Source organism: Asparagus officinalis, chromosome 7 (assembly GCF_001876935.1).
Source record: "Asparagus officinalis chromosome 7, Aspof.V1, whole genome shotgun sequence".
NCBI classification, from domain to species: domain Eukaryota; kingdom Viridiplantae; phylum Streptophyta; class Magnoliopsida; order Asparagales; family Asparagaceae; genus Asparagus; species Asparagus officinalis.
This window is the reverse complement of record NC_033800.1, coordinates 147505652-147518870: the sequence shown is the minus strand read 5'-3', so window position 1 is coordinate 147518870 and position 13219 is coordinate 147505652. Positions and strand designations below refer to the sequence as shown.

At 34.6% G+C, this 13219-nt stretch overlaps 3 protein-coding genes across 3 annotated transcripts; 1 reads left to right on the top strand and 2 right to left on the bottom strand.

Moving 5' to 3' along the window:
- Positions 110 to 2987, bottom strand: LOC109848876 (dr1-associated corepressor-like). The gene is made up of 6 exons (XM_020418594.1): positions 2824 to 2987; positions 1602 to 1674; positions 1319 to 1412; positions 1111 to 1227; positions 968 to 1028; positions 110 to 577 (listed from the first exon to the last, which is right to left on the bottom strand). The coding sequence occupies exons 1-6, from the start codon at positions 2854 to 2856 to the stop codon at positions 203 to 205; spliced, it is 753 nt and encodes a 250-aa protein (XP_020274183.1). The 5' UTR covers positions 2857 to 2987; the 3' UTR covers positions 110 to 202.
- LOC109847953 (stomatin-like protein 2, mitochondrial) lies at positions 7401 to 10219 on the bottom strand. Its single transcript, XM_020417182.1, has 7 exons — positions 10172 to 10219; positions 9916 to 9973; positions 9713 to 9805; positions 9392 to 9457; positions 8445 to 8477; positions 7969 to 8011; positions 7401 to 7597 (listed from the first exon to the last, which is right to left on the bottom strand). Exons 1-7 carry the CDS (start codon positions 10217 to 10219, stop codon positions 7516 to 7518), a joined length of 423 nt encoding a protein of 140 aa, XP_020272771.1. The 3' UTR covers positions 7401 to 7515.
- Positions 10339 to 11025, top strand: LOC109847952 (dehydration-responsive element-binding protein 1F-like). The gene is made up of 2 exons (XM_020417181.1): positions 10339 to 10344; positions 10560 to 11025. Exons 1-2 carry the CDS (start codon positions 10339 to 10341, stop codon positions 11022 to 11024), a joined length of 471 nt encoding a protein of 156 aa, XP_020272770.1. The 3' UTR covers position 11025.

Genomic DNA, 13219 nt, shown 5'->3' with positions numbered 1-13219 from the left:
AATGAGTTTCTCTGAAAGAAACTGTTAGCAGTATCATAATCTTGATTTATATTTTCAGTATATCGTCATGATCTAATCTTCAGATAACGCATATATAAATTGCAGAGGGTAGGCAAAGAAGAACATCAGCTAACTACTAACAATTACAGAGCAAGTACATTGTTAGAAGCATACACACAAAAGAGGGAGCTCTTTAATTTCCCTAATCCTCGTTGTCGTAGTCCTCATCCTCATCAATATGCATGTTTAAATTTACAACATTTAACGGGGCTATGCCCATCTTTGCTGCCTCATCAGGTAAAGGCCACGCTGCAGACTCCTCTCTTTTAGTTTCCTCCACAATCTCAGGGGGGTTTGCATTCTCAGCAACATTTTCCTTCTCTATGCCTCCGATATCTTTGGAATGAGGCTCTCCATGATCAGGGGACATATCATTATCATCTTCGAACTTCATATAAGCATCGGCATGCTCTTTATGCATTTCCATTGTTCTTATACTAGGGGGCCGCCCTCTTCCTCGTCCTCTGCCTCGTCCTCTGCCTCTTGGACTTGCACTAAAATGTGCACCCCTCATTGCCTGCCATATTGATTAATTCCTTAAGCTCAACTCAAAATTAACAACAAAAAACAGTAAGGATTAATTTGCAGATACACCCCTGGTAGTACGAGTGTATAATAACTTATACCACGCTATTTATCGATATTATTTCTCTCATTTGCTTAATACGCTATATAGGAATCACTTGACGATATGTTAAGATTACCTATTGCCCTCAATTCAACTGAAAAAAAATTAGTTAAATTGTCCTCTAAATTGAGGTCAGAGGCTCAAAGACGTGAACGCTAACAAAGTAGTTTAGGGAGGCTAGATGGCAACACCATTGTAATACAGGGGGCATATTTGCAATTTGACTCATGATAAATAATAAATAGCCAGCTACTTGTGACGTAATTTGTAGATGATTACCATTTTTGGGGACCTTATCTCTTCATCTGCCACTGTATCTCCATCATTTGGTAATGTTTTTCTGAGAATAGACTACTACTAATCAGTTGCTTGGTGTTCCTTGCAAAGTAAATGCAAAAAATCAGGAATGTTAAGCAGTTTACCTTCTGCGGGAAATTCCTTTCTCATCACCACAAGATTCAGCACCACCAAGATTCGGTACCTTGTTAACAACATCACTTAGGAAATCAAACGAACTATACATCTTCACACATTGTTTTCTGGAAATTTCAACAGATTAGTATAAGTTTGACATCTGCAGTGGCTGTCAAAGGAAAAGAACCGTGCATGGCTGGTTCAAGTTCAACTTACAAGTGCATGCAGTTTACTGTCTTGGCCCCTCTCTGGAGAGTAACTTCATAAGTCCTATCACAAAGATCTTGGAGAAATAATTCCAGAGCTTTTGCTGCAAAAAAAAAAAAAAAAAAACAATCCAGTAAAATGTTCAGAGCTTTTGCTGCAAAAAAAAAAAAAAAAAAACAATCCAGTAAAATGTTAGGCATTAGGATTTTAATTTGATCAGAGAGCTCGGTGTGATCATCAATCAGATTACATATTCATGTAAGAATAACGATTAATCATTAATATAACTTACAAACAAGAAGAGGGACAGCCAACGCAATCTTGCCAACATCTTCATCAGCTTGCATTATCTTCTTTATTCGTGACTGAGGGCACATAGAAAAAATACAACTTAGATTGTATCCAATCATTCCAGTAATCAATCAGTCACGAACTGATAAAGTTAAGTCAACATAACGAGTGAGGGCGGTAAACATAGAAATTAATCCATATAAAATATTTCCTTTCAGTTCATATTCAAGCAGCAATATTTTCATTTGATTTTATGTGACATCAACCCATGCGTCTCAATGTGTTGCAAAACGGATCTCCAACGCATGCTAATTTCACTTCACAGTCAACCGGCAACATTACGATAAAAAGAAAGCAAGAAAATATGAAGACCCAGTTCATAAAAATCAACAATCCAAGTATAAAAATTATGATCAACTATGAACATCTCAGCTTCAAAGACAGAGAAATAACCTAAGGTAACATATTTACTCTTCCAAACAAGAATTCATCTTAACACAACATGGGGAACCCCCTATATGAGAATCGTGGACTCGAGAAACCCTATAATCCCCAACCAAATTTACCATAAATCATAAATGTTCAACTCTGTACCGATATCAGCAAATAAATTTCTAAATCTTCATAAACACTGACAGAAGCAAATCAAACATGACAAAAAAACAACAACCGATTTCATGGTTCCCAATAAACAGATATACATTAAAACTGTTTTCTGTAACAGAACAAATTTCTAATTTCTGAAGGAAAAAAAAAGTTTTGCCCGCATAAATTTTACAACAAACATCACAAATGCTCAAAATCTGCTTGTCTCAAACAACTAGACTACCAAATCAGATAGAACCAGTTCCTGATCCCCCCAAAAAGACCACAGATTTCACTATAAAATTGCATCCGCTTCCCTAAAAAACAAAAAAAAAGGGGGAAAAAAAGGAAAAAGAAGAAGACCTAGAGATCTAAAGACATGAAGGAGAACATATCAAAATTCACAAATTCACTCATTCTAATCTAGTTACGCAATCACAGATCTATATATTCCTATAAAGGAGCTAAATCACCTTAAATCAACCTTAAATCGCATAAAAGTGATCAGATCCGATAAAGATCCAGACTTTCGACATAAAACCACACCAAATATACCCAAGTTCATCAGATTTCCGTCGATTTAACGAAAAAAAAAACAGATCAAGCAACAAAATACGGCGAATCGATCGATTACGTACAGCAGGGAATCGCGTGCCGAGCTTCTTCCTCATCTCCCTCTCCCGCTTGCCCTTCTCTCTCTGGTTCCACGATGATTTCAGGATCTCAAGAACGCGAGTCTCGGATCTCGCGAGCTCGGCCAAGCACTGTTTTTAACTTTTTTTTTTCTCGCCCAATTATTACTTTTTTCGCTCTTTTTTTTTATTGGATTACGTAAGAAGGACACGTGTGATATATCTCAGGTCACCGTGCCGTCCGATACGTTACGAACCAAATATGACTAAAAAAGAGTGAATCGTCGTTAAAAGGGGTGACGTGGGGTTTTTAGTGTTTGAAATTTGAAGACTAAACGCACGAAATTAGTATTAATAGTTTTTGTGTACGCATCATTTTTTTTTCTGGTATATACCAACTCTTTGATTATTGACAATTGATGACGCATTCTGGATTATGCTAATAAGCAAATTAATATCAAACCCTAAAATAGATTTTCCCTTACTCCCGTCAAAGCTTATCCTTAGAGGGTTGATTCAAAAGAAAACTAGTTTAAGAGTCGGAATATGAACTGAAAAAACTAGCTCAAATCCGGTCTAATTTTTGCCGAGCTAAAAATAACTTCCATTTAGACCAAAATCCTATATTATCTATGAAAATAGAAATGTTACTCAAATGTAAATATGTTCTCTATCCTATTTCAAATAAGGTAAGATAAAATATCACGTATAAAAAAAAAAACAACTATCATAGACAATCTTCCAAAAATCGATGAAACTTTAAGGTGTTATGAAACAATTAAATAATGTGGATGTCCATTTAGTTTCCCGAGAAGATTGATACATGTATTACCCCTTGATATTCCCCTAGTACATTAACCTTCTTCCTAGAACAACACAATACATGTTCTAGAATGATTAAGTTTATTAATGAGTAGTTAATATGATTCATGTATCATCATCTTAATTTGTCTATAAATAGAGGTATTCCTACCTCACTTTGTAAGAAAAGATTGATGAATAAAAATTCTCTCTACTTCTCATCTACTTTCTCTACTCTATTTTATAGTTTACCACATAAACTGCTACACCAAAATACATTAGTTTTACAGTACGTTATCAGCACAAGACTCTACCATTGAAACAATCCATTTCAAGTCCATTAGATTCATCGTGGGCAAGTGTTCATATTTTGGGTAAACCTTTGAGGTAAAATTTCTCTTTCCAATTCAATTCATTTTCACTATGACTAACCTTACAAAATAAGAATTTGTCTCTTGATATTTCTGGAAAGAATTATTTATCTTGGATGTTAGATGTTAAAATGCATCTTGCTGTAATGGGTCTTGAAAATACTATTGTGGAAGAAAATGAGACATCAAATCAAGACTGTACCAAAGCTATGATTTTCCTTCGCCATCATTTGGACGAAGGATTAAAAGTTGAATATCTAACTATGAAAGATCCACTTACTCTATAGAATAATTTGAAAGAGAGATTTGACCACCTGAAGTTGGTCGTGCTCCCAAAAGTCCAGTATGACTGGCTTCACTTAAGGATACAAGATTTTAAATCAATCAATGAGTATAATTCTGCAATGTATAAAATTACCTCTCAATTGCAATTGTGTGGAGAAAATGACACTGATGACGATATGTTAGAAAAAAACATTCTCCACCTTTCATGCCTCAAATATGCTCCTGCAGCACCAATATCGAGAGAGAGGATTTAAGAAATACTCTGAATTGATTTCATGCCTCCTTTTGGCTAAACAAAATCTATCGAGAGAGAGGATTTAAGAAATACTCTGAATTGATTTCATGCCTCCTTTTGGCTAAACAAAATAATGAATTATTATTAAAAATTTAAGAAATACTCTGAATTGATTTCATGCCTCCTTTTGGCTAAACAAAATAATGAATTATTATTAAAAAAATCATGAATCCCGACCTACTGGTGCTAGCTCATTCCCTAAAGCGAATGCAACTCAATCTCAAAATCATGGTCGTGGGCGTGGATATGGCCGTGAAAGAGGCCAAGGACGTAGCCGTTGTCGTGGATGAGGTCGTGGCAAATATGTGCCTTCTAATCACAATGATCATAACCGTGAAAAAAAGACAAAACAACTCCCAGAAGTGGGACAATAATGATAAGAAAAGTAAAGAAAAGAAACATTATGAGGAAATATGCTACCGGTGTGGAATAGAAGGTCATTGGTCTCATACCTGTCGTACGGCAAAATATCTTGTTGACCTCTATCAGACATCATTAAAAGGGAAAGGCAAAAATGCTGAGACAAATTTCATTGATCAAAATAATATTTATGATGATCTTGATGATATCACACGCCTCGATGTAGCTAATTTCCTTGAGCAACCTGAAGTTGCGAAATGATCCCATGACAAATACCCGACATTTTAAATTTTGTTATTTTCGCATCTTTTATGTAATTTTCTTTATGAATTTTGTAATTTATGGACTTTATTGATATTTACTTTTGTTTGTAATTTTTTAGTCATTTTTTCCTAAAGAAGAAATGAATGTATATTTAGGATCAAACAATGGTGATGATGATATTTGTCTCATTGATAGTGCTACTACACACACTATACTTAAAAACATAAAGTATTTTTCTCATTTGAAAATGGAAGAAATAAATGTTAACACAAAAAGTGGTAGTGCTAAATTGATTGATGGCTCCGGAAGAGCCACTGTATTTCTCCCCGAATGAACTAAAACTATCATAAATAATGCACTACTATCAATAAAGTCTCAAAAAAATTGCCAAGTTTTAAAGATATCCACCGAAATGGATATCATATTGAGACGATGAATGAGACAAATGGTGAATACTTATTGACTACAAATACCATTTCTGAGAAGAAATGCGTATTAGAAAAGTTACCTTCTCTATCTTCTGGTTTATATTATACAAAAATAAGTGCAGCTGAAATGTATCACCTTGAAGATCAGAAGTGTACTAATCCCAACGGTTTTATGATTTGGCATGATCTCCTTGGACATCCTGGTTCTATAATGATGAGGCGAATAACTGCAAACTCTCATGGTCATTCATTGAAAAATCAAAAAAAATACTAAATTCTAATGAATTCTCATGTGTGGCTTGCTCCAAAGGGAAGTTAATTGTTAGACCATCACCAACGAAAGTGGGAACTGAATCCCCTGCATTTCTAGAACGAATTCATGGTGATATATGTGGGCTTGTAGATCCATCATGTGGACCATTTAGATATTTTATAGTGCTAATTGATGCATCAACAAGATGGTCACATGTATGTTTATTATCAAGTCGAACCCTGGCGTTTGCAAGATTGCTTGCTCAGATAATTAAATTGCAAGCACAATTTCCTGATTAACCTATTAAGAAAATCCGTTTAGATAATGTTGGTGAATATTCATCACATGCTTTTGATGATTATTGCATATCTATTGGAATAAGTGTTGAACATCCTGTAGCTCATGTTCATACACAAAATGGTCTAGCCGAATCATTTATTAAACGACTTTAATTAATTGCAAGATCATTGTTAATGAGGTCTAAACTTTCTCTATTTGTTTGGGGACATGCTATATTACATGCAACAACACTTGTGAGAATTAGACCGACAAGTTATCATACTTATTCTCCCTTACAATTAGTTTTTGGCCATGAGCCCAATATTTCTTACTTAAGAATTTTTGGTTGTGCGGTATATGTTCCTATTGCACCGCCTCAACGTACTAAAATGGGCCCTCAAGAAGATTGGGGGTATATGTCGGGTATGAATCACCTTCTATAATTAAATACGTTAAACCATTAACATGTGACTTATTTACTGCAAGATTTGCAGATTGTCATTTTGATGAATCATATTTCTCGACATTAGGGGGATGTAAAGATCAACTGAAAAAGAGAATTACTTGGAAAATATCATTAGACTTTCTTGATCCTCGTACAAAAGAATGTGAACTGGAAGTTCAAATGATTATACATTTACAAAAAATTACAAACCACACTGCTAAAATTTGAGGCATCCTAGACGGAAAAATCCGTCTAGGATACACAGAATTCCGTCTAGGATGTGTATCCTAGACGGAATTCCGTCTAGAATACCCGTCTAGTTTGTTTCCGTCTAGTATGTAGTATTCTAGACGGAAATTCCGTCTAGAATACATTCTAGACGGAATATTCTAGACGGAATTAAAAACCGTCTAGAATACATCCTAGACGGATTATTCTAGACGGAATTTCCGTCTAGAATAATTTATCCTAGACGGAAAAAAATTCCGTCTAGAATAAGTATTCTAGACGGAAATTTCCGTCTAGAAATCTTATTCTAGACGGAATTTGATTTTTTAAATTTTTTTATTTTTTTAATTTTTAAAAAGTATTCTAGACGGAATTTAAGCATCCTAGACGGAATTTCCGTCTAGAATACTATGCTACAGTGTTTTTTTTTTTTTTTTTTTTTTTTTTTTTTTTTTTTTTTTGCAGAATCTACTTTGAGTGTATGTACACAATATTGAACAACAAAAAATTATATTCATATCCAACACAATCTAATTAATTCCAATATCAAATCCAATTATATTCAAATAATACATTCACCAAAATAGTAGAGAGATACATAAATTATTTACAAACGTTTACATAAATTATTTACAATGGCTATGACACTTCTAGGAAAGAATGTAATTCATCGATACATGATTATTAATCTATTTGAGTTCCTTTCTGTTCTTCCAGATTTGCTTGACACCATCCAACTCCTTCCAGAATGCCTCATAATAGCCAGGAATGCTGCAAAATGAAGAACGGTTATGCATAAGGCAAGGAGTTATCGAAGTAGAGTATCATATTTCTTAGTACAAGCTATTATCTAAATCATATTTTCATATGTGTATTTCTACTAGTGACTTCATTTTAGTAGCATCGCAGAAACCCAACCCAAGCATGTTTTGAATTATCATGATTCACATAAAAGATAATACAAACTGAAGCCATAATTTAGTGAAAGATTATATCATATTTCCAAAAGGATACATATTTTCATGGACAATTTTATAATATCTCCATGTAAAAGAACCAATCAATAAACAGTGGAACACCATCAAAACACATGAATGCACACTAATGCATTGAGATCCAAAATACACAGCAACAAAGCTCACCTGAATTCTCCAATGACCAACACTTCTGTTAACAGATAAACACCTGCGAAACATGGGAAACAAAAATTAAAACCACATATAGAGGATATACAATAGACGGAAAAAAAAACCAAAATTCTTCTATTCGACTACCTCGGTTTGTATATACAAAATGAATACCCAACTAAAGATTTCAGGGAATGATTGCACACTCAAATGTCAAATCATACAACAAACACATTAGCTAAATCAGCATCTTTTAGTCATTATTAGCTAAGTTAGCTTGTTTCAGTTCTTGTTAGCAAATACATGAATTAATTATGCCCAAAAATTAAAGTTAGTAAGCATAAATCAGAAAATTCATATAAGAAAACTAACTGTCATCGTGCATGTGTAATGAACTATGGAGACTTAATTCAGTACGACTACTTGACTATCAACAAGCAATATGAATATATGATATGAAGTCAATGAGGTTAATGCCGGACAACACTTACCTTGCGTTGCCAGTATCTGGGATTCCTTTTCTCCTGTTTATATAAAAAAACTCTAATAAGCACATTATGTCTGATGTTTAAAAAAAGTAAGCAGGAAGGAGGCCTCTTCCTTCAGAAATGACAATGAAGTAGAAAGCTCCATAAATCTACACAGAAGTAGCAGTAAATATTTATCATAAGCGAGGTTGAACCACATTTTTTTCAGCTACACTTTTCTAAAAGAGTCCCTCTTGAAACCATTATCATCGCTTTCCTAAAAAGCATAAAGAAGATATGATAAGGAAAACACTTAAAGAGTCCCTTTTCATATCAACATCAAATATCCAGATATGTTTGTATATTTGAAATGTAATATGCAGAGTATCTGTTTGATGAGTAAAATCACAGTTCATAAAATCATGATCTGACTAAAGCATATTGATATTTGATCTTCTGATCCGAGAAAATTATTATTTTGCATGTGAATATCATAGATCTAATATAAATTGTGATTTTCATAGTATGCATTCAGAATCAGTTGGATAACCATTAACATCAAAGTCTCGTATTACTGGATATCTTAGAATTGGAATGAAGGGGGAAAAACAGGTAGGAAATCACAGTTTACAAAACCAGTACTATAATAGCATGATACTCGACTTTTTAATCCAGGAGAAAGCTTTTATTACGCATTTTTGGAATATCATATACTTAAAAATACAATTTGATGATTATAATATAAAAATCCAAAAGAGAGCTTGTTTGCTATAATATAAAAATACAAAACACGCTTAGAGTTTACAAACATACATAGATTGCATAATTGAAAGACACGAAAAATCCATATGAGACTAGACAACCAAATTCCATATTACATATGTAAGATATTATATAGATTGATTCCAGCATGATTATCAATATTAGCATTTGAGTATTAGTACATACAAGTAAAAGAAGGTGCCACTTACCCTCTGCTGTCAGTATTGCGGATTGTTTATTCCCTTCAGCTCTTTTGATGTGTGATTCCTTTTCTCCTGTTTATATAAAAGAAATCAATAAGTTTACATTTGATTACAAAAGGCCAATAAAGTGAACTAGATGAAAATGTTATAATTTTCAGCTAGCCTCCATGAGAAAATCAAATTTGTAGCCTACATGATAGTGGGCACATTGAAACGAGACAATATTGCAATGCCATAATGTTGTAGTAGCATTCAGAAGAAATGTCTATAAGTTAAAGTACATGACACATGTCAATGATAAGCTCATATATTTTCACAAGTAATCACCTTCAGCTTCAAGAATCTGAGCACGTTTTTTTCTTTCAGCTTCAACTTGCATTTTCATAGCCGTCAATACTCTAGGTGGAGGTGTTACATCCACTGCATTAAATCAAATAACAAAAACAATGTGTAAAATTACAGCAAAACTGCCGCCCAAGTAATATGAACTGAACCCAAGTAATATGCACTGAAAACAAAGATAGACTTACTTATTTCATATCGAATACACTCAACACCCCAACCAGAAGCAGCGTCATTGATTACACTCTGTTTAGAGTAATGCCATTCACTAAATTAGGATCAAAATAAAACTAAGCAAAAGCAATACAACACACTTTCGTATAGCCGATGACTACTATCGCTCCTAACTTCTTCTCTCCTGTTCAACATCATTACTAAACCCTATTGGATAACAAAAAATTGAGCCCGTGAAGACTTCTATCAAGTGAGAAACTTCAAACTAACCACAATCTTCTCATTGAGTTTCGCCCTCTCCTTCAAACCCAATTGCATATATTATAGATCATTTTTAGTTTATGTGTCAGTACATGCATACTTTTCTTGCAGGTAGGATGAATATCTCACCGATCTGAATGAAATTGATTTTTGTTCCTTCCATAATTTTGCCAAGAATGCATGTAGATCAAACCTCCATCCCAAAATGCCTCTCCACTCTTTGTAGAGGCACTTCACAAACATAAATCACAAAGTAAAGATCAATTTCATTCAGATAAACTCACACAAGCATTTTAACAAACAGTCGGCATGCATTTCTCAATTTAAACACAAACTCACAGCTATAGCTAGAATTCAACATTCAACATTTGACAGCGTAGTCAAGTAAAACTTACAGCCACAGCTAGAAACCCGCCACCCTGTGTACCGAGGCGTCAGGGAGCGCAATGGCGGGAAATGGGTGTGCGAAGTTCGGGAGCCGAACAAGAAGACCAGGATATGGCTGTGCACCTATCCGACCCCCGAGATGGCCGCCAGAGCCCACGACGTGGCGGCAATCGCTTTGAGAGGGAAGTCGGCCCCGCTCAACTTCGAAGACTCCGCGTGGATGCTGCCGCGTGTGGCGTCGAGCAGCGCGGAGGAGATACGGCGTGTTGCGTCGGAGGCGGCGGAGAGGTTCAGGCCAGTGGTGTCTTCGCCGAGGCAACCGATGCCTTCTCCGTCGACATTGTCGTCGCGGCCGCCGCCAGCGGTGTTCGTGGACGAGGAGGCGCTGTTTAATATGTCGGGGTTGCTGAAGGAGATGGCGGAGGGGTTGATGCTGACGCCGCCGGAGATGGGGGAGAGAGAGAGGGAGGAGTAGGAGGGGGTTCCTGAAATGAAAACGAATTTGGGGATGAATTATTCGTTTTAGGGGGGAAAGGAGGGCATTCGCGGGTTTATTTGGTGAATTTTTTAAAAAAAATTGGTCAGTGTATTATAGACGGAAATTTCCGTCTAGGATACCATTCTAGACGGAAATTTCCGTCTAGAATATCTGGTTATTTTTAAAAAAAAATAAAAAATAAAGGAACCGTCTAGGATACTATTCTAGACGGACTTTTCCGTCTAGAATGTTTTATTCTAGACGGAATATTCTAGACGGAAAATTTCCGTCTAGTTTAATACATTCTAGACGGAAAAAATTCCGTCTAGAATATTCCGTCTAGAATACGTGATTTTCTACTAGTGCCAATTATAACCAATTACCGGATGCTTTTAGTGATTCTAGAAGAATTACTAAATCGTATATTCCAGCTGAAAATGCTCCGATTAAAATTGATATGCCAGAAGGAAAAAGTAAAAGTGTTAACAAATCTAAAGCACGCCTGAAGCGTGGTAGACCTCTTGGTTCCAAAGATAAGAATTCTTGAAAGAAAAGAGGATCGAATGATTAAAATATTGCTAATGACAAAATTCAATCCCCTGAAGAGGTCGCTCCTGAAGAGCCAACTCCTGAAAAGAATGAAACTATAGAAAATTCAATAAATTTTGTCATTACGGGAAAGAGTTAGAACCGAAGAGAAGTAATTGTCGATAATGTATTTGCATATAATGTAGCACTTGATATTATGGAAGAAGACGAGGATCATGAACCAAGATCGGTTGATGAATGTTGGCGAAGAAATGATTGGTCAAAATGGAAAGATGTGATCCAATCTGAATTAGATTCACTGGCTAAACGAAAAGTTTTTGGATCTGTAGTCCAAACACATGAAGGTGTAAAGCCAGTAGGATATAAATGAGTATTTGTGAGAAAAAGAAATGAGAAAAATAAAATTATGAAATATAAAGCAAGACTTGTAGTCCAATGATTTTCACAAATACCGGGATTTGATTATGATGAGACATATTCTCCAGTAATAGATGAAATTACATTTAGATATCTTGTGAGTTTAGCAGTACATGAAAGACTTGATATGCGTCTGATGGACATAGTCACTACTTATATGGAACATTAGATAATGATATCTACATGAAAATCCCTAAAGGATTTAGCATGCCTGAAGCATGTAAATCAAATCCTAGAGAATTGTACTCCATTAAGTTGCAAAGGTCTTTGTATGGACTCAAGCAATCTGGACGAATGTGGTATAACCGTCTTAGTGAATGCTTAATCAAAGAAGGTTATACAAATGACCCTACATGTCCATGTGTTTTCATAAAAAGGAATGTGTCAAATTTTGTGATCATTGTTGTATATGTTGATGACCTTAATCTGATTGGAACCCCTGAAAAACTCTAAAATGCGATTGAATATTTGAAGAAAGAATTTGAGATCAAAGATTTTGGGAAAACCAAATTTTGCCTTGGTTTACAAATTGAACATTTAGAAAATGGGATTTTTGTTCACCAAACTGCTTATACCCAGTAGGTATTAAAGCGGTTCTACATGGATAAAGCACATCAATTAAGTACTCCAATGATCGTCAGGTCACTTGATCTTACGAAGGATCCTTTTAGACCAAAAGAGGAAGATGAAGAGATTCTTTGTCATGAAGTATCATATCTTAGTGCAATAGGTGCACTAATGTATCTTGCTAATTGTACAAGACCAGATATATCATTTTTTATAAATTTATTATCAAGATTTAGTCCATTTCCTACAAAACGATATTGGAACGGTATAAAGCATATTTTTCGCTATGTCCAAGGAACAATTGATCTTGGCTTATTTATTCTTACTAGTTTTTACACACGTGCAATGCACGTGATTTAATATCATGATTAAGTATTTTTGGCAATTTGTGCTCATTTTTTTCTTTAAACTCTTACATTCCAATTATTTTTTTATGTTTGTTTAAATGGGATACACCCAATTTAAATTTTCATGTTGATATTTGAATTGATAAAAAACAAATATAATTTAAAAATAATTTAAATTTTCATATTATTTTTGACCGATATGAAACTAAGCTTTATTTGAGAAAGTATAGTATTGCAAAGTGAAAAATATTAAAATAGTGTTATACAAGGAAGGTGAATATTTAAAACCAATATGACAAAATGATTGATTTA

Bases quoted from the DNA above. Each gene is read 5' to 3' on its own strand.
- LOC109848876 (XM_020418594.1), bottom strand. From the start codon at position 2,856: ATGAGGAAGAAGCTCGGCACGCGATTCCCTGCT. The intron at 1,228-1,318 runs GTAAGTTGAACT...TGAAATTTCCAG, and splicing joins ACAGTAAACTGCATGCACTT to AAAACAATGTGTGAAGATGT. The intron at 1,029-1,110 runs GTAAACTGCTTA...GTCTATTCTCAG, and splicing joins AAAGGAATTTCCCGCAGAAG to AAAAACATTACCAAATGATG.
- LOC109847953 (XM_020417182.1), bottom strand. From the start codon at position 10,219: ATGCAATTGGGTTTGAAGGAGAGGGCGAAACTCAATGAGAAGATTGTG. The intron at 9,458-9,712 runs GTGATTACTTGT...TTATATAAACAG, and splicing joins TCAGATTCTTGAAGCTGAAG to GAGAAAAGGAATCACACATC. The intron at 7,598-7,968 runs GTGAGCTTTGTT...TTCATTTTGCAG, and splicing joins TTGGTCATTGGAGAATTCAG to CATTCCTGGCTATTATGAGG.